At 49.7% G+C, this 24951-nt stretch overlaps 1 protein-coding gene across 2 annotated transcripts in view; it reads right to left on the bottom strand.

Annotated features, from left to right (window-relative positions):
• Nucleotides 1–792: 792 nt before the first annotated feature.
• The window catches only part of CEMIP (cell migration inducing protein, hyaluronan binding), an 85787-nt gene continuing 61628 nt past the window's right edge, over nt 793–24951 (bottom strand). For both annotated transcript variants that reach the window (XM_008587591.1, XM_008587590.1), the window contains exons 19-29: nt 23445–23480; nt 23209–23364; nt 20415–20595; nt 18955–19170; nt 15827–16038; nt 14740–14925; nt 10282–10486; nt 10032–10118; nt 9208–9365; nt 5692–5792; nt 793–3767 (exon numbers count right to left, since the gene is read on the bottom strand). In XM_008587591.1, the coding sequence (XP_008585813.1) occupies nt 3640–3767; nt 5692–5792; nt 9208–9365; nt 10032–10118; nt 10282–10486; nt 14740–14925; nt 15827–16038; nt 18955–19170; nt 20415–20595; nt 23209–23364; nt 23445–23480 (1666 nt within the window). In that variant the 3' untranslated portion in view covers nt 793–3639. The remainder of the gene's footprint in view (nt 3768–5691; nt 5793–9207; nt 9366–10031; nt 10119–10281; nt 10487–14739; nt 14926–15826; nt 16039–18954; nt 19171–20414; nt 20596–23208; nt 23365–23444; nt 23481–24951) is intronic.

Consider the following 24951-nt stretch of genomic DNA (forward strand, 5'->3'; position numbering starts at 1 on the left):
AAGCTCAAGAGCTTCCTGGAAATTATCAAGAGAACTTTCTGTGATAATGGTAATGTCTTATATCTGCGCTGTCCAATATTGTAGCCACTAGATACACATGGCTATTGAGCACTTGAAATGTGACCAGTGCAACTGAGGAACTGAATTTTTAATGGTATTTAATTTAAACTAAGTTGAATGTAGGTAGCCACTGTGGCTAGTGGCTGTGCCACTGGATGGTGCAGATTGAGACTACTCCCGGCCTATCCTGTTCTGACCTCTGCCCTTACTCTTTCCGCTCCAGACCCCCAGCCCTCCACCTCTGCCCAGGTGTGCCCTCTACCTGCTTCTGCCCCTCTTGTGTGCAGCTTGATGTGAACCTATTTTTCCACCTCAACCTTTATGCTCTCCTCAGGCACTGTATTTGGCCTCTGGCCCAACATGCCTATGAAGAAGAGACAGCTCTGCTTCTAGTCCACACCCTGACAGCCCCGATAGTGCCTGGTTGCCCATTGAGGACGGGGTGGAACTGACAGCCTCCTGATGGCTTAGGAACGTGGAGGATGCAGCATGTTCTGGACATGCCCAGCCACACGAATGACATCTTCTCTGTCATTGGACCATTTCCACCTGCTCTTGTGGGCACCCCCCTGGGGCTGGGGCAAGATAGGATTTTGACATATGAATTTCTTGGGAATAAGGCCATGGAAATAAAAGAGGCAGACTCACTGGATGCCTTCATCCATCTTATTTTCCTTAGATAACTGACTTACAATGAGGCCCACTTTAATGGAAAACGAAACAGGCAGATGAGACAATGGCATCCTTTGTATGTTTATTATGGTACAGCAAGATTTTCCGAACCAGAGCTGAGTTCTTCTGCTCCCAGCATACTCCTTCCAGGCAGTCCAAAGGACATCCCCAAACATGATATTTAAGACAATTCTTCATTTCTCTAACAGTTACTTTTCGAAGTGCATATATAATAAATAAATAGAAAATATATCTTTGTTCATGGTGACACCTACAAGAAATGTTTACATACAAAACACACTATACATCTAACTCCCGAAAAAGAACCAGCTATTTCGGCAACAGTAAAAAGACAAGCATTTCAGAGGAGCGTTGTTTTCCTTAAAGGCCTAACTCGCTTTAACGCTTACGAACAGAAACAACAACAAGAATGATTTTCTAAGCAAAAGGAGAATTTGCGCTACCAAGAAAATGTGTAGACACTGACTCTTGGAGAATGGTTTAGGAAAGAAGTTTTGTGTACAGATCCTGTACTGTTAAACATATGTACAACTCTGAGAACTTTCAAATAGACACTTTTAAAAAAATGAAATAAGCCAAAGACAGTGGACATTCCTGGCCACCTGAAAGTGATCACACCCTAAGTGGTTCACAGTGTGAGACCCTTGCATGAAAAGAGTTGGGAAACTCAAAACTAGACAAGAAGGACCGGAGGTCACTTTAACTCTCCTCCCCAGCGCCACCACTACTCCCCTTGGCAGAGGTCCTTCCTGTGATTTTAGCCTTTGAAGTGGCCGTGTCCTAAGAGGCAGAGTCCTGTTGCCACCTCCCAGCAGCTGAAAGACCAGGGTGGTGGGAAAGACCTCTCTGGCAGTAAGCTCAACCTGGGGAGCGGACTTGAGGATCGAGTCTCATGTGTGCAGCTGGGCAGAGGGGGCCAAGCAAGCCCTCTTTGAAGGAAAGAGTTTGTGGTTGGGGCAGGAAAGGGGCCACATGTGGTTCATGATGAGACCCAGGGAGAACCTGGTACCTCACGAGAGACCAGAAGCTAGATAGGAGTTTTCCCTCTTTCAGGATCTCTCCTTGCTCTCTCCAGGGGAGACAAGGAGAGAGCAGAATATTAAGCATAGCTGAGAGGGCCTGGGTGGACCCAACAGCTCTTCAGACCTCCAAGATCAGCGCCATTGGCTCATGAGAAATACTCCAGTGTGCCCTGACACCATCTGCTGGGCCGCACTGCAGAGCTGCAGAAACAGGTAGCACCAGTGGAATGGCTGCAGCTGCCATGCACCCCGGGCATGGCCTGGCAGGTGGTGTGAGCCAGATGAAGGCTAAAGGGACCGCCTGAACCAGGAGGAGGTGGGTTTGTGTGCACAGAGGAGCAGGAGGGAGAGAGTCATTGGCTAATTGTCCTACTCTGATCATTTCCTTCCCTTCGAGGGGACCTGACCCCATATCCAGAAGCTGCTCCAGGGGTGCCTAAGCACCCCGGGACACTTGTGGAGGCAGTGCCGTGTGCACCAGGGTGGAGTCCCACCCTGGCCATGTGCTTGGGGTCTCGCTTTCCCCATCTGTAATATGCAGGCTTTGGACTAGGTCCTTTCCAGCTCTGAAATCCTGGCTCACTGAGAGCAAGCATGCTTGGGTCTCCTGGAGTGCTTTTCTGCTCAGTTCCCTGGATGAAGAGCAAATGGGGCCCCACACAGGAGCTCACGTCTGCAGACTCAACTCCACCCTCTCCCGGAGTCTTGGGTGGGCTGGCTGGGGGACCACATTCCTCAGTGCTCTGGGCATGATAAGCCCAGCTCAGCCCTCCCTTCTGAGCATGCTTCTCCGTCATGAGTGAGCCAGCAAGTCGAGGGCAAAGGGAGACCCTGCAGTCACCCAGCTTGGGCAGATGGTGGCAGGAAGGGCTCAACCTCTGAACCAAAGGCTGCCTCATTGCTTTCTACCAAAATGCCCCCCACCCTTCATTCCTGCAAGCGTCGTTGCCACCTCCTGTGAGAAGCCTTCCTGACCCACTTGGGCACACAGGATCTCTCCCTCCTCTGAACTGGTATTGGTCTCTGTCCTACCTCTGCCTGGCATCAGAGTGCACGTGGCCCTGACTGCCCACCCCCCAGATGGCAGGCTCTTCACACCAGGCATTAGTCCACCTCTCCATCCAGTGTGCCCCAGGCATCCAGCATCATGGGTGCTTGCTGAAAAGAATGCTGTCAGCCACTGCTGGGTTCCAGGGACAATGTGAAAAGCTGCAGACTTCTGGAATCTCAGAACTAAAGGGCCTTTAACAGTCACCTTGTCCAAGTCCCAACCTGCCACTCAAAGTCTCTTGAAAGGTGGGACACCTCCAGAGGCAGGGCTTACCTCTTCCCCAAGGGTGGCTGGTTTCATCTTGGTGAGCTTTGTCTACACACCAGCTCCTAATCCCATGAAGATTGGTTCTTGCTTATAGGAATAAAGATCTCCTTAAGGCCAGCACCCTAATGTCTGTGGGAGACCATGGGGACCTGTGAGTGACCCAGCCCCCTAGGCTAGCCCTAGCCAGGTCAAGGCTCCTGCCAAAATGGACCTCTGCTGCCAGCACAATCCAGGTCTCCCCATGTGGTCCCCACACCCCCACTGAAGAGGCACAGATAGGAGAGAAGCACCCAAGAGGCTGCAGGAAAGAGAAGTTTCCAGCATCAGCCAACACCGCCCCAGGGGCTGCAGGTAGATATTTGAGTAGGGGCAGGTGGCAGCACCAGGGATCTCTGATATCCTTCCTTTGGCCCATCAGGGCTGATGCACGGCCTTCCCAGGCAGCTGCTGGACAGGGGCTGGGGGGACCAGCCATCCTGCCCTGGTCCACTGCCAAGAGTCCACCGTCACAGTCCACTGTGGGTGGCATCGCAGTGGCAGCTGTCCTTACAGCTTCTTCTTTCTCACCACAGGGATGGGCACAACTTGGAAGATTTTGGCATTGTGGTCCTCGGTGTCCAGAGTCACCCAGGTAGGCCGGAAGCTGCCTTTGAAGCCAACAAATACCATTTTCTCTGAAAAGCAATGATGAGTCACATGAGCAAAAGTCCTATGAGAGAATGGCGACACCCCGCCCCTTTCCAGGGTGCCCTGCCCCCACCAGTTACCCCCCGGCCACACTGGATGGGGTCCCCCTGGGAAGAGCTCCGTGCCGAGCTACTGGTGGTACCTGACATCTGCATGGGGCATGCAGGGTCTTATCTGAGCCTCGTGGTCACCTAGGCAGGGTGGTGGCTCTGCTTTCCACAGGACAGCCATACACCATAGGCAGTGGAGAGGGCTAGGAGCGGGGAGACTTCCCAGGAACCCTGCCCACCTTCGAGCTGACTCTATGATCACCAGCAAGTCCCCGCCCCTTTCTGAAGCCCAGCGTCCCCTCCTGTCAAACAGTGGCATTTGTCTGTAAGATCTCTTCCCAGCTCTATCATTCTGTGGCTTTAGAAGCAGGTCCTAAGAAGTGAAGGAATTTGTCCAAGAGCAGGGAGTACATGCTGCAGCCCAGGTTAGAGCTTCAGATCCCTGAACCCCACACAGCTCTTCCTGTCTGACAGTTCAGAGCGTGACCATCCAAAGGGCACAGGAATCCATGTCTGCACTCAGGAATGTCCCCCCTGGCAGACAGCACAGGGTTATCCTCACTGGGCAAGTGCCACTCAACTTACGTCCCCTTACATACACCAGCTTAATTTTTTTGTTTGTTTGTTTGTTTTTTTTAAAGATGACCGGTAAGGGGATCTTAACCCTAGACTTGGTGTTGTCAGCACCACGCTCACCCAGTGAGCGAACCGGCCGTCCCTATATAGGATCCGAACCCGCGGCCTTGGTGTCATCAGCACCGCACTCTCCCGAGTGAGCCACGGGCCGGCCCTACACCAGCTTAATTTAAAAGACAGAGGCCCAAAAATGATTCCAGGACTGGGCTGGAAAAGATGCTTCTCTTTTCCTGGTGTTCTTTGGCTGGTCTGAAGGGCTTTCGTTATTCCCAGTTTTTCACTGGTTGCTGCCTGGGATAAACATCCCACATGATGGGCTGCTGGTTTTGATGTCTTTCATGGTCAGGATGGCGTAATAGCTAAGAACCCTGGCTTTGGATTAGGAAGATCCGAATCCTTAATAAGTGTCTTAACCATCTAATTCTCTAGTTTCCTCATCTTAAATGGAAATAATAGTTAGTCGCTGCTGCACAGGTTATTAAAGAGCATGTGAGATCTTTGTAACCTGTTCAGCGAGGTACAAGGCTAGACACTGAGTGGTAACGACAGTGATCATTATCACTGCCATCTGTAGAGCTGCTCCTCCTCCCCTCCCCACCTCCTCAAGGACTCTGAACACGGTCTGTGACGATGGTAATGAGTGTCACGCCGACACTTCTGTCCTGGCTGGCTTCTTCCAGCACAGCCTGCGCTAGGGAAATCTGCATGAGGCTTCATCACAGAAGAGCTACGTGACCTTGGACAAGTCATGTAGATTCTCTGGGTTTGAATTTTCTCCTTCTCTACCTATCTCAGAGGAATAAACAAGAGTTTTGCAAACTGCAAACTGATGTTGGGCATCAGCTGGCATGTTGAGGAAGACGTAGGGCTCCTGGCCAGTCTGAATAGCAGGAACTGGGTAGGGAGTCAGTAAAGCCACCATCTGATGACACTTTTTTTGACCAAAGGGCCACTTGCTGAGCAGATGGGTGAACAGCTCTAGCACTTTTATTTCAGTGTCTGGTCACAAGTTAAAATAAAGCTGCTGCAGTGTAGGGATGGTGGGTAGGTGGCATCTTGCCCGTTCATTCCACAGACCACCAGTTGTGTTGAGGATTTTGAGGCTGTACCCAAGTTTAGTGGGAAAGAGTGTTCTGGACTCATCAAGGGATAACAGCAACCTCCATGCCAGGCATTTGCCTTCTCTGGTTTCATGGTCAACTTAAACCCCAGTCCAAACCCTTACCTTTCAATCTGAGACCTTTGTCTGCCCCAAGTTTTTCCAGCACTCTGGTCCACGGTCCTCTGGAGATGCATCTTCCCCTCGATGCCATGAGGACTATGGAACTGAGCGAGAAGGAACTAATTAGAGGACTGGAAGGAGAGGGCGAGTCAGAGCATGTGAGGAGGGATGTTGGACAGTGCACAGCAGGACTGGAGTTAGCAGCTCCCAGAGGCCCGAGCAGGGATCTGGGAAAGGGCAGCCTCTCCCGCATGCTGAGCTGACGGACTCTTTCCATGTGGTGACGAACATCCTGAGCACCCCTCCCACACATCTGGCCATAGTCGTGCCCGTGGCCTTCTCTGAGTCTAGACTCAGCTCACTGCTTTCACATGTCTGTCCCCACGCAGGACAGAGTCAGTACATAGAGCACACCATCTGGGAACCACACCTACACCAGGGCTGGGCACACAGTAGGACTTCAATATGCATTCCTTCATTCGAATGTTCTCAACCCTGTTTGGATAGAACCAGCTAGAAATATGGCAAAGTAGAAAGCCAGAACAGAGGGAAGGAAGCAAGAAGGGGAAGGGGGGAGGGAGAGGGGAGGAAGAGGGGATGTGACGGGAGGAGGAGGGGAGCATCTGTCAAATGATAAAGCCATCAGGAGCTCCCTGGGGTACTGGAGTCTCAGGAGCCAGCTGCATTGTCATCACCTGGGCGCTCATTAGAACTGCAGACTCGACCCACAGCGGGCCTTCTGAATCAGAATCTGCGTTTTAACAAGGTCTGCAGGTGATTGTGTGCACATTAATGGTTGAGAAGCCCTGTGCTAGAAGATTTCTCCTGCAGCCCATGTTTCCTGCAGTGTCTTCTGATGGTCATAGGCTTGGTCATCCTCCTCTGAGCTACAGAAAGAGCACGGCCAGATCTGAGAACTTTCTGGAAGAACACCATGTAGTTATCACGTGCTCAGGCTGACCTGTTATGTTCATGTCTCCTCCCTCTCTGGTCAGGCAAGACAGGGTTACTACCTCCATTTTGCACATGGGGAGATGGAAGTAAATAGTTACAAGTATCTGAGAGGACCTGCCAGAGGGGAGGTATGCTTGGAGCCATGTGTGTGCCCAGCCTTGCAGAAATCCTACTTGGGGACAAGGAGTATCTCCTTCCCACCTGGGGTTGTATTCAGACCGAAGTGCAGAGAACACAGCCTTCATGGTGGTAGACACCGCATGCTGGCCCAGACAGGAGGAAGGGAGCGCCCCCCCTGGGAATGGAAACCGGGGCAGAAGCTCAGTGGGGCTTCCAGTTCACTTCTCAAGGGATCTCCATAACCACAGACCACAGTCCAGACATGGGAAAACTGTATAAGATTCTGGAACCTGTTGTTACCCCCACTTGTGTCCCACTGGGAGCAGCAGAAAAGCTCTTACCATGCAAAGGGTTTGTGTGCAATGGGACAAGTGGGAAGGAGCTGGGAGCTGTCTCGGGCTCTTCAGGAAGGCTGCAGACGGAGGCCCAAGGGATTGGTGGGGCGAGGCTACTGAGGACAGAGCCTTTGGATTCAGGCTCTGTTCCCAGGAAGATGTTTTCCCACTGTGCCATTTCAGAACGAAAGCTAAAGGCCCTTTGGCTGAGCCTAGCCTTCCTGCTGGGGAGGACTGAAACCAGATTCGTGCCCTCCAGCCGGGGATCTGGGTTAGCTCACAGGAGTGGGACAGGGAGATGGGGCTTCTCGGATCACCACGGCCTCCTGACGGTGCCTGGATGCTCGCCTGCCAATGTTAGGTGCCCCTCTCTGCCTGGTATGCGATCCTTATGGCCTCTAAGTCCCTGTACCAGCAGCACATAGTCCTCCATGGGGTGACAATTCCCAGAAGCCATCCTTGATGTTTTTGGTGTGAGCAGCTGCCCTCTTCTTTCCCTAGGACCCTGGGGTCAGTGGTGGCCCTGTGGATGGGGCAGGAAGGGTAGGCAGGACCTGCTTGGCTCCATTCCCAGCTGCTTTCCAGGAGATCACAGAGGAGTCTGGTGGTGCCCAATTCCTGCCTGGGTGCCCAGTGCTAGCCCAGCGAGGGCTTCCCCAGGAGAGGCATACTAGGGCTGCTGCATGGGCTGGCAGGAGCCTCCCCAACTGTTGTAAACACAGCAACTCTACATCTGAGTTTTTGATTCCATGCTTCTGCATCCTGTTTCATTTCAAGAAAAAGTACTCTGGCCAAGAAAGGCATGAAAATTACTGATGTCTAGATGATAAATATATTTTTCCCAAATTGGTAAATTGCATCCTTCCATATGAGTCTGCACATGAAAAATATAATGTTAAAGAAGCACCTGATGGGGGAATGAAGGTGGGACTAAATGTGGTTAAGCAGAATCTCACAGGGTGTCCAGTTCATGTTGTGCCTCTTAGCATCTGGGAAGTACATTTGTTTTCATTCAATAACTGTTCACTCTGTGTCAGGTGCCACATTAAGCACGTAGACTTTCCACCAAGTGTGGCTCCTGAGTGAATTCTATACCCATTTAAGTAGCCTGGTACTATGCTGGAAATGCAAAAGTGAGTTAGATGTGGTCCCAACATCAAGTGCACATCCTTGATGGACCAACAGGTGTGTCCACCAGTCCTATTGTGAGTAGTGCTTTAGCAGAAGTGAAACTTTCTGGTTGACTTGGAAGCGACCTCACGAAGGAGGTGAATGTGTGTTAGACCTGGAAGGTGGTAGAGAGTTGCTAAGGAGAGGACACAGGTGATCCGTGCATGTAAGATGTTCAAACCAGCAGCCCGTATGGAAGATGGATTTGAGCTGGGGAGACTGGCAGAGGGAGGCCCATTAGGAGACTGTGCCAGTGGTGTTGGTGACAGACAGGGAAGGCCTGGATGGAGCAGCAGCAGAGGACCCCGTGGAGGAAGCTGGCAGGAGAGCAATAATGCAAGTATAGTTGACAGGCTGTGGTGACAGCGCGGGGGAATGACCGAAAGAGAAGATGCAGCACGATGTCCAGACTCTGGTCTGACTCTCTGGATGGATGATGACAACTTAACCCAAATAGGGAAAACAAGAGGAATCGTTGGTTTGGGAAATTTAAAAAATAAAAATAAAAAAGGATGGGAATTCAGTTTCATGCGAGACATCAAGTAGCGGTTGGACAGGAATGTCTGGTGCTTAGGGAAGAGGTCTGGGCTGGGACACTCAGAAGCCACCAGCGTTCGGATCGCACTGAAGGTGTGGGAGGGGATGAGGTCATGCTGGAGAGTGTGGAGATGGGGCAGAGGGCCGGGGCAGCCTCCCCATCTGTGACGGGGCAGTCCCCTCAGCCTCAGCTGACCTACATTCACGACAGCCCTGGCTCCAACAGCAGCGTCAAGCCATGGACGTTTCCTGATCCCGCACCCAGGAATTGTGGGCAGACTGTCGAGACTCCCCGAGTTTTCCCAGCCTGGTCTGTGAAGAAGGCCTCAGAGAGAGGAAGGGGCCCAAGTCCAGGGCTCTGTTGTGCCCACGATCAGTTGCAGAGGCAGAGGCACAAACTTACTTGTCAGGGATGGCCACCACATAACTGAAGAGCTGCCACGGGATGCCCTGCAGAATGGAATTCCTGAAGCTGGTGTGGCTCACCACGTGCCCTCGGCTCCCGTCAATCACCACCACCTGGATGCCATCTTCTGAGCTAGGGTACTTCCTCCCATCCACCTGGAGAGCCAGAGCAACACAGGTGTGAGGCAGGGTCCTGACGGCAGCTGGGGCCCGAGGGTCTCCTGCCTGAGCAGTTCCCAGGCAGATGCTAAAGACAGAGGTTGCCTATGCAGCTGTTAAAAGCATAAAACCCACTTAATTCAATTCCTTGTACCCTCTGTAGTGGGTTGAATAGTGGCCTCCAAAAGATATGTCCAACTGGAACCTGTGAAAGTGACCCAATTTGGAAATAGGATCTTTGCAGAAGTAATTAAAAGATCTCGGGATGAAATCATCCGGGATTTTTAGGGCGGGCCCTAAGTCCAATGATAGGTGCCTTTATAAAAGAAAGGCAGAGGGAGATGTGGGACTCAGACACACAGGAGAGAAGCTCACGTGAAGACAGAGGCAGACACTGGAGTGATGTGTCTGAAAGCCAAGGAATGCCAGAGATTGCCAGCAGCCACCAGAAGCTGCAAGAGGCCTGGAACAGATCCTCCCTCAGAGCCTCCAGAAGGAACCAACCCTGCCTGCACCTTGACTTTGGACTTCTGGCCTTTAGAACCATGAGAGGACACACTTCTGTTGTTTGGAGCTACGAGTTTGTAGTAATGTGTTACAACAGCCCCAGGAAACGACCTGTCAATGAGCAAGCCAGGACCCTGCAGGGCCAGAGACGCTTACTTCAATATAAGCAATGTCACTGCGGAGGTGGAAGAAGTGCTGCCTGGAACTTTCCATCTTCACCTCCAAGAAGTGGTCCTTTGTCTTCTGGAAAACAAACAAGCCCGCCGTGGAGGTTAGGTTTGGGCGGTCCCCTCACTTCCCCGTCCGCCCTGTCACAGGAAACGGGTTGTGGAGCTGAGCTGCTGTCAAGAGAGGAGCCTAATTGGGCCTGGGCCCGACTGAAGGCAAAAGGGCACCAGCCACTCACCAGCTGAGAAGCAAAGAGCTTCTTGGGCATGGGCACGTCCACCACTGCCCTCTCGGCGAACCTGGGGTAGGCCGTGGCTGTGCAGTCGCTGATGCCTGCGTTCTGTGGGATCAGAGCTTTAATCTTGATTCTCTCACAGCCTTTCACAGAGCAGAAGGCAAACTTCTCTCTCTCGTTCTGAGCTTTCAGCTTCAGGAACAACAGCCTGCACACAGGGAGCGTCACTGGGCACGTCGCTTTGGCATTCGCAACCTCCTCCCCGCCCCCCGCAGCCCCGGCATTTACTATGTGCTGGTCACTGTGGTTACACCCAGTAGGCCTTACAAAACGGAGCCATGTCCACCAGAGGGTTATGTGTAGTTGGAGAAATAAAAAACAAACACGTCGAACAAAAAGCCATTAATAAGGCTCATATTCTGAGCATGTTCTATATGCCATGCCACGCACATACCATAAACCGGCATCATTTATTCCTCAAACACTCCTGTCAGTAGGTACTATTATCATCCTGACCTTCCATGTGTAGTTGGAGAAATAAAAAACACGTCGAACAAAAAGCCATTAATAAGGCTCATATTCTGAGCATGTTCTATATGCCATGCCACGCACATACCATAAATCGGCATCATTTATTCCTCAAACACTCCTGTCAGTAGGTACTATTATCATCCTGACCTTCCATGGCTCAGAGAAGTGAAGTGGCTCACCTAGGACCAAGCACGTGGGAAGTGACCGCTGGGATCTTCCATCCCATCACTGTGCCTGCTGAGGAAATGCTGTCAATCCTCCTAACTGTACTTCTCTCCAAACCATAGCATATTCCAAGAATTATTTTATGATTTACTAAGAATAGTAATTATTATTGTGAAGGGGGCTGACTCAGAGTTACAGGGAATTGGATTATGAGCTTCCTAACTGTACTTCTCTCCAAACCATAACATATTCCAAGAATTATTTTATGATTTATTAAGAATAGTAATTATTATTGTGAAGGGGGCTGACTCAGAGTTACAGGGAATTGGATTATGNTTATGTGTAGTTGGAGAAATAAAAAACAAACACGTCGAACAAAAAGCCATTAATAAGGCTCATATTCTGAGCATGTTCTATATGCCATGCCACGCACATACCATAAACCGGCATCATTTATTCCTCAAACACTCCTGTCAGTAGGTACTATTATCATCCTGACCTTCCATGGCTCAGAGAAGTGAAGTGGCTCACCTAGGACCAAGCACGTGGGAAGTGACCGCTGGGATCTTCCATCCCATCACTGTGCCTGCTGAGGAAATGCTGTCAAGCTTCCTAACTGTACTTCTCTCCAAACCATAACATATTCCAAGAATTATTTTATGATTTATTAAGAATAGTAATTATTATTGTGAAGGGGGCTGACTCAGAGTTACAGGGAATTGGATTATGAGGAAGCCATGGTACTAAGTTGGGATTTATTTTCATTGCTCTTTTAGCTCAGAAAAATGCCTTCGAGCTGAGTCCCACATCTGACACATTAGGAGCGAGGGTAGGGGTTCTCGAGCACAGACTCCTCTCTGAGAGCTGATCCTGTGCTGAGCCCAGCTGGCCCAGGGAGCTGTGGCCCCCATGCACCCACCACAGAGATGATGGGACCGGGGCACATGCTGGGCTCACAAGAGGGGCCGTTTATTGGCTACCAAGAAGATTCTCCCTCTCACAGATTAGAACTAAGACACCCAGCGAGTCTTGTCAACTACTAGTTGGTGCTCAAACAAAAAGGCTACCTGGAGTCAGGGCTGGCACAACTATTATGTCCCATGTGCCTGCTGAGGAATCGAGAGGGGAAGGCAGCCCACAGCAAGAAGTTGACATAGAGGTCAAGCATGCGTGTGTATGTGTGTGCATGGACGTGTGTGTGTGTGTGTGTGTGAATGTGAGGAGGGCTTTGCTGTTTTTGGACCAGTGTCTATGAGGCCTGTTGGGTTTTTATTTCTCGCAGATGCCTTGGTTTCCTCTCAGTACACCTCCATTTATTTGAGCTCACTTGAGTGGCTTTATGTTTCAAGCCATCCACACCAACTTCATGTTTCTTGCATCAAGCGTTCACTGAATAAATTAGAAGTGGACCTGTGCAGAGGTCTCAAGCTCATGGCTGAGAGAAGAGCATCCACCTCCCCACCCCGCACCCTGCATCCCAGGCTCCGCACGCTGAGGGAGCTGGGGCGGTGGATGGGCGCCCCCTTGAGACAGCTTAGGAGGAAGGCAGTTCCGTGCAGCCCCTGGTCACGCTGCCACTGGGGGCTCCCAGACATGGTTGGAAACCACTCCAGGAGACCAAGATGCAGAAGTGTGATTGGCCCTAGGGCTTCTGCACAAGACTTAACAGTATTCAAGTTTCCTTGTTGCCATAATATATCAGATTACTTAAACTGCGAGGAACCTAAAAGACCATCTGGCCCACACCCCTGATTTTATAGATAGCAGCTGCCTTCCAGTAATCCTGACCTGCAACTTGGATGTGTCAGAGTCGGCTGAACTGCCCTGGTGCCAGGTAAACCCAGGCTCAAATCCTGGCTGTAACCAGGTAATGTTTCGTAGTAGTGTTACTGATGGCCATACACCTTAAATACTAGACTTATAATTAGGTGGCATCTGGCAAACTCAGCTATCCAGAACACAGTTAAAATCACTGGAATGTTTTTTTTAACCTTGAAAAATTTAGAGATGATTCAGAGTTTATATGTTTCACACGGTGGGACCCCCTCACTTTCAGCCTATGTATTTTGTATTTTACCCCTAATTATAGCAAGCTGGTTATCAAGTGTTCAGCCCACAGTAGATTAGAAGATAGCCACTGAAGGCAGGTGCTCTGAACCTGAGTAAGATATAACAAATTTATAAGGCAGAAAGATTAAACTCAGACCTAGGAATTCAAAAACCTCAAGAGTCTGGAGCCCTTCTCCACAGGAAACAAACATCCTACGAGCCCCTAAGGGTGATACTGAATTAAAGCACAACATAATCAATAGGCATAGTGATAAATAAACTAAGCTACCAGAAAAAGTTGAATTATGCAGCAAAATCTGCTTAAAGGTGACCAGGGGACAAATCACAGATTTTAAAAAGTTTTAACCAAACAGATTCCACTTGTTTAGTGGCAGTTTCCATTTGAAAATTTTATGTCTTTGGAACGTCCTATTTTCCATGATCCTAAAAGAAGAAGAAAATAAGCATGGACGGTGTTACAGGTCTTCACCTTAATTTTTTAATCATTATACTTTATACCGGTGTGTGGGGAATATTAATTCCTCCTACTGTAGTTTTCATATGGAAGGATTTTTCTAAATACTCCTCCTGAACTCTGCCCTGTGCTCTTGTCCACTTCTGGGGGCAGTGACTCATCTGACATGGGTTTGGGGAATGTAGCTCAGCCCACAGAGCGCGGGCATTCTGGCCTGCCCTTCCACGCCCTAGGTCTGGGGGCTGGGCTCTATGTGGGGAGCCTGTGATGGCTCGGTGCTGCCTGGGGCTGAGGAGTACAATTGGGGATGGTACTGGGAAGCTCCATCATCAATCAAACTATAGTTCCCTCTCCACCTGCCATCTTGTCTGCCCCACAATTTGGTTTAGAACTTGTGCGGGCAGGAAAAGGGTTGTTATTTATTGCCCCAACACCAACATTTTACTTAATGCTTTTGATTTTCAAATTTTAATTTTCTCTTCATAAAATTGATACAGCCACACCCCACACCCCTCTTTCAAGAAAAGAAAGAGCATCTATTATCTATTTCTTTATCATTTATTTCAATATAAGAATAGAAAAATGGCCATAAAATGATCTTTTGCCCTTACTTCTCAGAGGGTTTGCTATCAACAGCTTCATCTCTTTGGAGATGTGTTGGCATTCTTAAGATATTAGACTAAATTTCTTTTTAGGGGAGAGGACAGTCTCCAAGAACAGATTCTTTAATTCCATTATATCTCTATTGAATAAAACCTAATGCAGCTTAGCAAAAGGGCAAGGGCTTGGGATACAGATAGGTCTAGGGTCAGATTCAGCTGTACCAAGTTTGTCCTGTGGTCTCTGAGCAAGTCACTCTTATTTTCTCTGTCCCTTCTTTGCCCATCTATAAATTAGAGCTAGTATCATCTGCTCCAACTGTTGTTGTGAGGATTTGAGATCGTGTACCCTGTTTTCTGGATTCCAAGATTTACTGCCTTCACTTTTTTCCTTAAAGTGCATATAGGTATATGCCCTATAATCCACATGTACATTTAATAGTGTTTTTTTTTACTTTCAAAGCTTAACAACCTTAAATGTCATTCGTGCATGGTACAATCAACCTTAGAATCAAAGAGCCTATGAAAATATCCTGCATTAATTGTCACTGACTACATGGTCGTTCCTGGGATTAATGGAAAGACCACGGGAACAAAATGAGGTCGAGCCACTTTTCTGCAGCCACGTGGGAACCTCCTCACCCCGAGTCCTCGTCCCAGTAGTAGTGGCTCCTGCCAGGATAGCTCTGCTCCACTTTGTCCATCTGCAAGGTCCTCACGAAGGTGCCCGTCTTGGAGGTTTGCTTCAGCAGGCGATTGTGAACATCCGAGAGGATGGAGAAGGTGGTGCCTCGTGGGTAGCAGAGCCCCACTCGGATCCAGTCGCCCCTAGGACCAGACGAAGGGCCAAGTTACAAGCAAGGATGTGTGGGCCACAGGGCCTTCAGGGAACACCTCGTAGAGAGACCAGAGAATTCTCCACCAAATGGCACCTCCATTTTTGAATGGGGAATTTTGAAAGAACACTTGCTACTGGTAATGACTGAATTGCATACTGTACAAGGAGAGAGGAAAGACAGCGGCTGCAGTGAGCAAGGAGGATCATCGGGATGGGTCATCTCAGGGGCCTACGCTGGGGATTCTCCACATGAACTCGGGCTGGGAAAAAGCCACTCTTTCAACTGGACTGGGGTTAGAGAGCACAGGCTCTGAAGGACCTGGGTTCGGCCCCTTCCCGGTCCCGCATGGTCGTAGGGCCCGTTTCATCTCTTTGAGTCCCATTTCCCACATCTGATAAAAGTCTATCTCACAGGAATACAGTGACGAGTACATAGCGCGCATGGGGAATATTTGAACATATATACAGGAAGCCCTATCCAGATGCCTTCAGCAGAGCCTGATTCCTTCTCTGTGAAGTGGTGACGGTAACACCCAGATATTTTTTGCCATTTGTCGAACAGTTGGTAATGCCAGGTCCTGGGCGAAATGCTGTCATTCATCATCTCAGTCAATCCTCGCTGCGCTCCTGTGAGGGGATTCTATGCCCATCTCAAAGACGCAGGAAACTATAAGAGGTTAGATGCCCTGCCCAAGGTCACCCATGCCCAAAGTGGGGGCTCAGTGTGCCCTCTGATTCTTAACTCCTGGGTGATGTCAGGACCCCAAAAGCTAGCCTGTGAGTGGCAAGCCCAGGACTTTGCAACAAGACATTGTTATCACCTCTGTCTGTCTTGAGCTCAGCCAGAGCAGCTCTCCAGGTCACACTGTGCCCGGCCGGGCACCCACTCACTTGTTGAAGTTGATGAGCCAGATGGCAAGCTCGGCAGGGGCCGTCTGGTCCCAGTGGATGGTGTAGCCCTTCTGCAGAGTGATGACTGGCTGGTACTGCTGGTAATGGGTGCTCCTGGTGAGGGCTCCCTCCAGAAAGAGAGGGTGGCTGGGGAAATCGTTCTTGATGATCTTCATCCGCAGGTTACTGGTCTTGTAGGCCTGAATGTACATCTTTCAAAACCCAAAAAGGAAACACACAATGAGCCTGTTGCAAGGGATTATTCCAAGAGTGTCTGGTTAACATCTGATTACAGACCACACTTTCACCGATCTTCATCCGCAGGTTACTGGTCTTGTAGGCCTGAATGTACATCTTTCAAAACCCAAAAAGGAAACACACAATGAGGCTGTTGCAAGGGATTATTCCAAGAGTGTCTGGTTAACATCTGATTACAGACCACACTTTCACAGGCACTTTCTCTTTACACAGGCCTTTTAGAAGGCTTGATGAAAGGCCAAATAAGGGGACATCTCTTTCTGCTGGTGGATACAGCCCAAGCCATACTGTGCAAGCCAGCTAATGCTTTCTGTGCCTCTTCAAAAACGCGCTCTGTTGAGGAGCCACCAGTGGAAACTTAAGAGGTGTTTTCTTGATAGTCAGATGGCAAGTTTTGGAAAAGAGAGAGAGGTGGAAGGAGAAGGAAGGGAGAGAGAGGGAGAGAGAACTTTTATAGTTCTACCACAAATGCAACTCGCCTTTAATCGACAGGTGCTCTGCCTGCATTTGAGAGCATGCCGGGTGTGTTGCCCCAGTTCTCCCCTGGCTCTCTGTGTCTGCCCTTGTGTCAGTCCATGTGGATGTCAGTACACGCTGGAAGGATGAATGGTGTCTCATTTCAGAGAAACAACTGAAAGCGAGACAGTCAGCCACTGAGTCCCGGGGACCAAAGAGCCCAGATGCTTTAGTCCAGTCTCGGTTTAAAACAGTGTGTTCTGTTTTAGGGCACATCCTATATTCATAAGGCGGCATCCGTGCAGCTGTGACCAAGATAGAGCATCACACCAGTGTGCAATGACACTGTGCCTTTGGAAGGAAGGGGCTATCTTCCGCTACAGTTTTATCACATATAAGATGGAAAGAGAAACTTCGACCCCACCCATCTTCTGGAATTGTCATGAGCATCAAAAGGTAAAGGTATATTAAAGCATTTTGTAAGCTCTAAAGGGAGGAGATTATTAATGATAACTAACCCGTAGCTAGTTATGGTAACCTGGCAAGCTCCAGCAATCAGCCCTTTTCTATACAAGACGAGCAATGCATCAGAAAGAAAGGGTGGAGAAGGGAAATAAAGGCTCTGCCTGGGATACCTAGTCCTGAGCAGTGGTGCGGGATAGTGCTGAAAGTGTGTTCGCAGGCTTGGGTTTCATCATTTTCCAATTATTCAGGGCATGACTCCCACCCATCAGCTCCCTTCTGCCTCCATTTCCCTTATCTTCCTTAGACCATCACGTCAACCACTCACTCCCATTAGCATCTTGGCCCTTGCCCTGTCAACGCAGGCAGCAGAAGCCTCACGCTGGATCATCCCACAGGTCAACCTCCTCTCCCAGGGCTCTGGAGCAGAGCTGAAAAAATCCCACAGCCTGGGAGAGAGAGGCCTCGTCAAACACACGTCTCCAGTCTCCGGTGGGTTTTCCGCACTGCCAGGCGCTCCTTCTACACGTCTCTGGTCAACATTTTCCACTCTACAGCAGCTCTTCCAAACCTGTATCACTCTCTGCAGGCCCTCCTCAGGCCCATTCCCCAAATTTTCAGCACATGACCTCACATTCTGCTGCAGAAAAAAACACCCTCAGCTTCCTGCCCCCTCCCCTGTCTTCCTCGGGTCCCCTCTCCTGCTCAATGCCAGCCCCTCCTACCTCCCCCAGCACCTGCTCCCCCAGCTGCCCCCATGGCCCTGTTTCCCTCAGCCTGGCATTGGCCCCTCTCCATCTCTCCTCCAACTCCACACCACCGTTTATTTTCCAACACCCTGATTGTTGATTTCCACAGTGGTGATAATAATTTCTGCCTAGTAGGACACTTATGGGGACAACTTCATTCATTCAAGTTTCCTTCCCCCTCTGGGGCCACCCAGCTTGCAGGGCTTCCCTCCTAATCTGACAATTCTTCATCTGCTCAGGCCTCTCTCTCCTTACTGATTTATTCGTCAGTCATTCACCCTAATATCAGCAGTGACGATAATAGAGTAACGGCTAACTAATATTGTCAGTCTGCCATGTTCCCTGCACTGTCCCATACAGAAGCTGTTGGCCACATGTGGTCACTGAGCACTGGAAATGTGGCCAGGGTGGCGCAAGACCTGAATTTTTAATTTTACTTTAATGAATTTAAATTTAAATGTCAAAAAAAAAAAGCAGTGTAAAATATTTTTTCCATTAAGCCAACATTATTGTTGTGTAGGGCTTTGTTGAAAATCAGCATGACAACTGAGTGGCCTGTAAATGTAAAATATACACTGGATTTTGAATACTTAGAACAGAAAAAAGAATGTAAAGTGTCTCATTAATGATTTTTTTTTGTATTGATTACATGTTGAGATGATAGTAATTTGAGAATAGGAGTTATTATTATATTAAATTAAATTATATTAAAATATTATTGAAATTAATTTCTCCTATTTCTTTTTACTTCTTCACATGGCTACGAGAAGATTTAAGAACACATGTGTGGCTTGCATTATATTTTTGTTGGATAGAGCTGGTGAAGCATTTTGCATGTATGACCTAAGACATCCCTAAAATCTCATTAAGGAGATTCGGCTATTATCCCAATTTTACAGATGAAGAGACTGAGGCTCCAAGAGTGTAAGTAACTTGCTCAGTTTCACGTAGCTAGTAAATGTTGGAGCCTGTCTTGAATCCAGGCATTTGACCCAGGGGGTTCTTTTTTCTAAGCATTCTGCTTACAAAGTGTTTTGACTTTGTGGAAATTCTATTGGGTAAATGAAAAAAATAAAAAGAAAGAAAAAAGAAATCTGTACTTCTTTCTGGCCCAACTCAGAGCTGGGCATTCAGTAGGCGCTCACTGAACGCTTGTCACATGAGTGAGAGGGTGAGTGACCAGCCCCAGGGAGGCGTCCCCACCTGTGCATAGCGCCCACTGCAGATAGCCCCTCTCCAGTCTGGAACGTTGATGCAGTCTGGGTGCCGGACCAGCCAGTTGTCATCCTTGGTGAGGTAGGAGCCAGGGTACTCGGACACAGAGCCATCAACGTCGTGGAACACGGACGTCTTATCCCCATCCATGTCTAGCTGGTTGAACCAGGGCCCAGGCTCTCCAAAGAACACTCTGGAAGTAATCTAAACAGAGCCCGGGAAAGTTAGGCTGGGCCAGAAGGTGAAAGGAAACTCAGCTGTCATCAGACCAGGGCGAAGTTTCCGATTTCCGCTGACATTACAGACCAGCCAAACCAAAGATGCTCTCGGGCACCGTAGGAAACCACACGGCTGACCTCTCAGATGGGGCCAGAAAAACAGTCAAAGGTTCACTGTGCCTCAACTCCCAGACCCAGCACATAATTCTGGCCTCTGCTCACCGTTGGCTGCTGACAGTGACTTTGGAGACTGCTGTGATGCACAGGCCCAGACTGCAGAGATAGGAATGAGGAGGGGGGACTGAGGAGTGTGAACGTGTGTGTGTGTGTGTGTGTGTGTGTGTGTGTGTGTGTGTGTGTGTGTGTGTGTGTGTGAGCGAGAGGTGGTGCATGTATGAGAAAAAGTGTACACACACACACACACACACACACGTGGGGAGGCCTACATGTGTGAGAGAGAGTGTGGTGTGTGCTGTGTTTCAGGAAGACCATCTTGCAGCACGAACCCTTAGAGATTTCTGTAACTGACTCGTTCAGGCCCCCAGTGGCCTGCGTGAAGAAATTAAGTAATGTTAGCTTCACATCCTCTCCCTCAGCCTGCCAGTAACCAGGCAGACGGGCAAAAGGCGGCAGCAGGGAGGAAGGGGGGGAGGGGAAGGTCTGGGGATCCATGACCCAAAGAAACTGCACCAGGAGGTCTGGACCCACCTGGTCTCACAGGGCAGCCCTTTCTCCTGACTTCCCACCCTCAGCTGCTCTTTTACTGGCTCTGTCTGCGGCCAGGAGGCAGGCCCCTGTTTATATTCTATGTTCAGGGAGAGATTAAACAGATCATCTTCAGCAAAGACTTCTCTTGGAAACGGCAGGGTTTGTTAGATTATTTGTGCCAACTCAGGTGGCCCGGTCAAAGGTGGGTATGTCAACGCCAAGACCCATGGAGGAACAGCCTCAGAAGCTTGAGTCCAGCGTAAGGTTCCTACTGAGGCTCAGTGGGTTTTGAGCAGGGCGAGGGCAAGCGGGCATTTACCCAGACTTGACCTGTGGGGCAACCTAGGCTTGTACTTTTCCAGTTTGGGTGCAGAGCCAACTGGGACACAGCCCAGTCTGCTTGGAGGAGGCTTTTCAACCCCTGCGGCAATGGCAACAGCTCAAACTCCAGGCCCTGGGGGACTTGTGAATCACCATCCAAAGTCTGGGTTTGCCGGGAGTCTGCCCTGGGGCCTCACTCACCGGGACGTCCTCAAAGGCAATGTTGGTCACGTTGTTATGGGGGCAGCTCTGCCAGGCGTTGTTCAGGCGGAAGGCCAGGGCACTGGTGTGCCGGCCCTCCAGGGCCGCAAACTTTCGGAAAGTGCAGTTCTGAATGTTGATGGGGCCATCATAGAACTGAATTCCTCTAATCGGAAAATTCCTATGGAGTTAAGGAAGTCAGATGTCAGTCCGAACGCCATATGGTTTGCCCCTTCTGAGGTGGCTGGTAACAGAGACTCTCTGGGTAAAGCCATTCCTGATCCCACCTGCACAAACTCTCCCACCCCAGATCATTATTATTCATTCATTAACTCACTAAGAAAGCATGCATGAACACAGTGTCAATCAATGATTGCAGGATGAATGACTGGATGGAGCTATGAATAAAAGAATAGCTATCTAGTTGCGGATTTGGGGGACGGTCCTCTATTCAAATGTTTCCCCCGATTTTTCCATCATACAGAGAGTCATTGGGTACATACTGTAAGTGCTATTGGAGAGTGCCAATATTATGTCCCTTGGGAAGACAGAGCTGTTAGTCACTATCGCCTTAGTTTCAGTTGCTGTAACAATTTAATCTGATTAAGACCCAGATGAGTTTCTCCTCTGTGAGTAGGTCTTTCAATGGGCAGTGTGCTGGGTTTGGGAAATGGCGGAAAAGAAGGACACAGAATGGAAGGTGATAAAAATGTGGCAAACACAACTGCAATGCGACTTTTCCAGCATCCCTACAAGAGAGCAGGTTCCGCATGGAATGCAAGACTGTGGACCGACAGGGGACCCCAAGAGGGCCCTGACACCCAGACAGCAGAGGAGGGGAGGTGGGAAGAGGCAACAGGCATGGACATGGAGGCAGGTGGGGCTGCAGAAGGACTGGTGACTTGGAAATGTTGCCTTAGCCTAGCAGGGGACAGTTTGCTCAGAGACGCTCCTCCCATTTTGCCTTGGACTCCTGAGCAGGGCATGGGTAGCAAGCGAGGGGCTGGCTGGGCTTCCTGGTGGTCTTTCTCAGGCCTGGCCCCAAATCTGGGCTTGTTCATTCTCTAAGCCCAACACATATGGTGTCTCTATACCTCTGGGTCAGGCGCCTCTCTCTCCACAGCAAACATAAGGTAAACAGGGTGGAAAGAGGGAAAAGCAAGCAGAAAAGGGACCTGTCCATGAGGAGAGGCCATACCCCAGCTGTCCCCAGTCTTTGACCCTGACTCCCCTCCATCCCAATATGGTTCCTTGAGGAAGTTCCTAGTTACACCTGTCTTAGCAATATGGCTTCAGTGGACACCAAAGACTCCTTGCATTTCTATATTTTTATATTTATAACTGGTTAACATCATTGCCTTGAATCCCAATTCTCATGGGGTAGCTCTATGCATTTTTCCAATTATGGTATTTTAGGGACAGCCCTTTTTTACTAGCTCTATGCTTAAATATTACTATGCTTAAATCATGTGCTTACTTTACCTTCAGACCCTAGCCCAGTTCTGCAAGTGATGAATCAACCATGATTAGTACTACACAGTCCTGGGTTCCTGCTTTCAAATGCAGTTTAAAGAACGTGCCTAAGTCTCACAGAGCTGTTAAGCAGCTGTAAACAAGATCACCTCTGGAAGTCATCAGAACATTCTGGCCCTGGGAGGTTGGTAACCCTCTACAATGAAATCCCAAATATGCAGACCCAAAGTTGCTCATAAAAATCATAGAAAGGACTGCTGTATCACTTAGGTTAGATGGAAGCAAGGGCTTCTCAACAGTGCATGCCAAAGGAGACCATGATTCTTGGGTTGGAAGTTTTAGGTCTATGTATATTTTGTGTCCTGACTCTAGTGGCAGGAATTTTATTTCCCTAGAGAAAGAGAAAAATGTTCAAGGAGGCAAGAAGAGCTGATCTCATCATTCAGAGAACAGGAAGCACCATGCTGCTTGCGGCTCAGAGCCTTGCTCTCTGGCTTGAATGCACATTTCAGCATAAACACCAGCAGAAGGGAAGAGGCTTTCTCACCACTGACCAGGAAATTGACTGAGACCATTTACTCTGTTAGCTCACTAATTCTCCAAGTCACCCACTCCCCTGTCCAACCACCTTGGTTATCATCATCCAACCTTCATTTAACCTCCTCAAGCAACAGAGTCCACAACACTCAGGACAGCCCTGCCACTCTGTTGTTGAGCAAATCCGACTGTTAGAAAAATCTTTCCTGCACTAAATCAATTCCAACCCTCAGGGCCATGAAGAATGACTTTTGTCTCCTATGCACATGGAAGTCCTGAGTGTGTGACAACATTTCCTATGTTGTCCTCCCAAAGATGATCCCATCTCCTGGTGGAAGATCCCAATCTGCATGTGACATGGCTTAGGGTTCTGTCACCCTCGTGGTCATTCTCCTTTAAGTGTGCTTTGGCCTTCCTCTCTCACTGTCCTATCCTCCGAAGTGGATAAAATACTCCAAATGACTGTGCCATCAGAGAATGGGACTCGTGGACCCTGCTCCCGGACAACAAATGCCCGTTAGCGTGGACCAGGACCACACTGTGCATTTTGATGGCCATCTCACCCTGTTGACGCATATTCAACACTATTTTTTGATATCTCTCTCCCCATTCCAGATTTTACCCCGAAGTTGTTAGTCTCAATTGCTTTGGTGATTTCTGTTTTTGTAGAGGACAGAGAGTTCATAGTCTGCAGGAACAAATCACCCACGACCTTCTTTCCTTCCACTGCTGCCACTTAGGGTAAGCCACACAGAACAGGAAGCTACCGTGGTCGCAAACCTACTGGCCTATAGGGAGGGTCCTTCCGCTGTGGTCCACGCCGCCCGGGCCCCAGATCCTATTGTCCATCATTTCCGTCCCCACGTTGCCACTCTCGCCAACAAACAAGCTGTTCTTTATCTCCTGCTTGGAGCCATCATCATATGGGAAGGTTCCACCACTGTAGAAAGAAGATGTTTGGCATGACATGTGCAGAGACGTGTCCCACAGAGGGTCAAGCACAATGACGGCTGCTCTTACCTGGCCAGGGTCAGGCCAATGCCATTGTCAGCAAACCTGGGGACAAGAGCAGACAGTCAGAGCATGCTCTGGCTCCATATTCAGTGACGTTTTGGAGGGAAGGACCCTCTCCTGCCCCTGGAGTCAAACTGTGGACACTGTTTGGGAAGGAGTCTTTATATAAGCAGAGGCTTTGCTGAGGGAATGGGGACCCTTCCATTCTGCACAGTAGGGAATATTGTAGGTCCTCTCGCATTCAGTCTCTTACTCTGGAGAGAAACAGTGACCCAGTGGCCCTCAGCATTTGAAGACACGTTGCATTAGCAGCATGCAGACTGGGGTTGTGGGCTGCCCTCCCCAGCCCACCAGCATCTGTGTTTCCAGGGCTCAGTGGGAGGCTGGAGCCCACTTCACTGATGCACTCTCAGGATGAGCCCTGGATAAACGTGGGGTATGTGGATGCCACTCCATTGTCCCTGTGCCATCCTAACTACCAGCCCTAGCAAGAAGCACAGGTTTCCCAGAAGTTTGGCAGATGCTGGCCCTGAGAAGGGCAGGAAGTAATTTCAGGATTGCACTGTGGCCATCTCAATCAGCTCCCTTTTGCCTCGGCCGTTTGTAAGAATCGGGATGAGCACACTACCGGAGAGAGTCTGGTTGTGAGTGACAGGGAACCACACAGAATCTGAGCCGAGCCAGGGGTCTGTGCTACCACAGACGCTAGGGCCAAACATGGTGGCCGCCTGCACCCCCTCCGCCCCGGGAGCAGGTGTACCTGTTCTCCATGCCTCTGCTCCCTCCACCTGTCCTGCACACCCTGCTGGGCTCGTCTCCTCAAAGCACCATTCTCACCATTCACCCTCTGCTTCCTAAATCTCCAGCGGCTTGGTATCATCCATGAACCCAAGCCCAAGTCCTTACCCTCGCATGGGAGGCCCTGGTGCTCTGCTCCTGTGCACCAGGCTGGTCCTGCTCACCTGCACGCACTCTAGTTCCTGGCCTGCTTTTGTACCCTGCTCACTGTTTCAGGACTCTGCTCTTTCCCCTTTTCTCTCAAGCCCACCCAGGTCAAATCAATCATTCAAGGCTCATCTATCTAGGGCATCGTGCATCCAGTTCTTTTCCAAAGCAGCCTGATTCTCGTCTCCCAGATCCCGTCGTGGCTTTTCCTCATCGTTGCTGTTCCCCAGTGCTCTGCCCGCGGTCTCCCCAATTCTCCACCGTGTCCCCGGGAACCTCATGGGGACACAGCTTCCATCCCCACCGATCTCCTGATGGCTCTAAAGTCGGTCACTCTTCCTCTGCCTGCCCTTCCACTTTTTGTGGAAATTTTGGGGCATTTCCTCTGAATGTTTCACAAGCATCTCAAATTCAATCTGTCTAGAACAATATGAGGGTACTTCAAAACGTTCATGGAAAGATTCTTATTATCTTTTAGTTCTATTTTCCCACGAACTTCTTGAAGTACCCTCGTACAATGATCTTCAGTCCAAGCCTGTTCACTAGCCCGCCATCTGTGTTACAGCCG

Source organism: Galeopterus variegatus, unplaced genomic scaffold (genome assembly GCF_000696425.1).
Source record: "Galeopterus variegatus unplaced genomic scaffold, G_variegatus-3.0.2 Scaffold4461, whole genome shotgun sequence".
Classification (NCBI taxonomy): domain Eukaryota; kingdom Metazoa; phylum Chordata; class Mammalia; order Dermoptera; family Cynocephalidae; genus Galeopterus; species Galeopterus variegatus.